The sequence below is a fragment of the Phanerochaete carnosa genome (assembly GCF_000300595.1).
Source record: "Phanerochaete carnosa HHB-10118-sp unplaced genomic scaffold PHACAscaffold_1130, whole genome shotgun sequence".
Taxonomy (NCBI): domain Eukaryota; kingdom Fungi; phylum Basidiomycota; class Agaricomycetes; order Polyporales; family Phanerochaetaceae; genus Phanerochaete; species Phanerochaete carnosa.
In genome coordinates, this window is record NW_006768757.1 from 1 (window position 1) to 2,007 (window position 2,007).

At 50.5% G+C, this 2,007-nt stretch overlaps 1 protein-coding gene across 1 annotated transcript; it reads left to right on the forward strand.

Moving 5' to 3' along the window:
- Positions 1-104: 104 nt before the first annotated feature.
- Positions 105-1,879, forward strand: PHACADRAFT_203420 (uncharacterized protein; the record flags this gene model as incomplete). Its single annotated transcript, XM_007403406.1, has 17 exons — positions 105-200; positions 253-266; positions 319-417; positions 475-502; positions 554-579; positions 636-661; positions 718-749; positions 800-824; positions 877-888; positions 944-959; positions 1,005-1,047; positions 1,099-1,199; positions 1,273-1,332; positions 1,386-1,413; positions 1,470-1,527; positions 1,585-1,748; positions 1,802-1,879. 17 exons carry the CDS (start codon positions 105-107, stop codon positions 1,877-1,879), a joined length of 906 nt encoding a protein of 301 aa, XP_007403468.1.
- Between the last annotated feature and the right edge of the window lie 128 nt (positions 1,880-2,007).

Consider the following 2,007-nt stretch of genomic DNA (forward strand, 5'->3'; position numbering starts at 1 on the left):
AGTGAGGACATAAACATTGGCTGACCTGCGCGATAGCCAAAATCCTGGCGGCAATGTTAGTGGTATCAGGGTACTGAACATGTGGTCAACCTTCTAACGCGGCGATGTTACCGCTGAGCAGACTTTTCGGTATCACGAGTGTGCAAGTTTACGTCTACTTTCACCGAAATCCTCGCGATAGTGACCTGATGAGACGAACGGTAAGTGCCCTCTCTGGTGGCTGCAGCTATTTGTGCTCATCGATGGCCGCAGATATTCTTCCTATGGTATATCCCTCACAATAATCATTCAAATGACGGTACTCATACATATCCTCAGGGTTGTTGACGGTCTTCATCTCGCGTTTACCTCACATAGCGTGTACTACTATTCCGTAACAAATTTCATGAATCCGCTTGCCTTGACACAGTGTCCATGGTACGTTTCCTATTTATCATAGACAAACTTGCCTCTAAATATGTTTACGTTTCCCAGGAGCTTTGCAGTGGATGTTGTCTTCGGAGTAAGCCTCACTTGTTCTACAGCTGGAGCTCGATCTCAACTCTCGAATCAGGACCTCAGTGAGGTGATAGTGACTGCGTATGTTTCTTACGAGGACTCATCGACGGTTTGTTGATTTGCTTTTGTATACGCAGAATCTTTGCATACAGGATATACAAGTGTGCGTATGCCCTTTGTAAGGCACAGTCTGGATGAGTGGCTTACGAAACGTGCTAGTCAGTGGAAAGCTTTGGGCGTTTATATTTATTGTGAGCCCTTGGTCGCTTCAATTCCATAAGGCTAGCTCAAGATGCTCCAGATGCCACCCGCTCTTGTCGGCTTCGGTTAGTCCAGTTCAATTACCACCATTATGGTACTCATGTCCTCATCGTACAGCTGGTGCTTTAGGTACGCACTGCTTTTGGTCGCCGTTTCTACCTCTCCCTACTAATACATCCGTCAGCCATCGGCATATTTGCGTAAGCACATCTCAAACTTCGTGCAATCTTATTGATTGGCAGTAGTCGCGAAGTCCCTGATTATACCGAGTTTAACCGCCGATATGCCGTATGCATCTCGCCGCCCTGCCCCTCGTCCTTCATTCTGACATCCGCGAAGTGGATTTGGTATGCTACATTTAGCATTCAGGCCTTCACAGATTGCGCCATCGCGGCTGCGCTCTGCACGATGCTTATCAGGCGTCGCACGGGCTTCAAGCGGTGCGTCACGTCCAGTCTGACATTTTTTGTAGCTTTACCGGCAAACTTAAATCTTTATCCTTGACCTCTGCAGGACCGACTCGCTCATTCGTACGCTCATCCTCTACAGCATAAACACATGCGCATTAACAAGGTGCGTTCCCGAGCGTCTCGCAGGGGTCTCAACGATACTGATCCTTTGCAAAGTTCCGTGGCCATTGCCTCTGTCATCACAGTAAACCCCCCTCTCCATCTATATACACACCGTACAGCTGACATCAGAGCCCACAGTACGCCGCCATGCCGCACAATTTTGTCTTCATCGCCTTTGCCATGGTTCTGCCGAAACGTGCGGCGTCCGCCACGTTCTTCATACCTGCGCCAAAACGCTGACATGCGGGAACAGTGATGCTCAACTCTCTGCTTGCACTGCTTAATTCGCGCGACATGCACGCTGGTCAGGCCATCTCTGTCCATCTCTCGAAGCTCGCGAGCATCCTCGGGCGTTCGGGCACATCGGACGGCTCGCAGGCCGTCTGCAGCATGCCGGACGGGGTCGCCAAGGACCAGGTGCGTTGGATCTGGTTCAGTATTTTGCTGCATTGGCTGAGCTGTGCTCGTAGGACGTTGAGATCCCTGGGCGCGTCGTCGATGCCTCGTTCGATTCGGAGTCGCAGGCCTCGCGAAGCGCTCTCATCTGAAACCTGCCTACCTATATGCGCTCCTTATTCGTCATTTATTGCTCCTGCCCGCAGGTGCGGGCTTGTCTCAAGGTTTGACGACATTCTTTCTCGTAGCGTTCGTTATGACTTAGATGTATGACCATTGT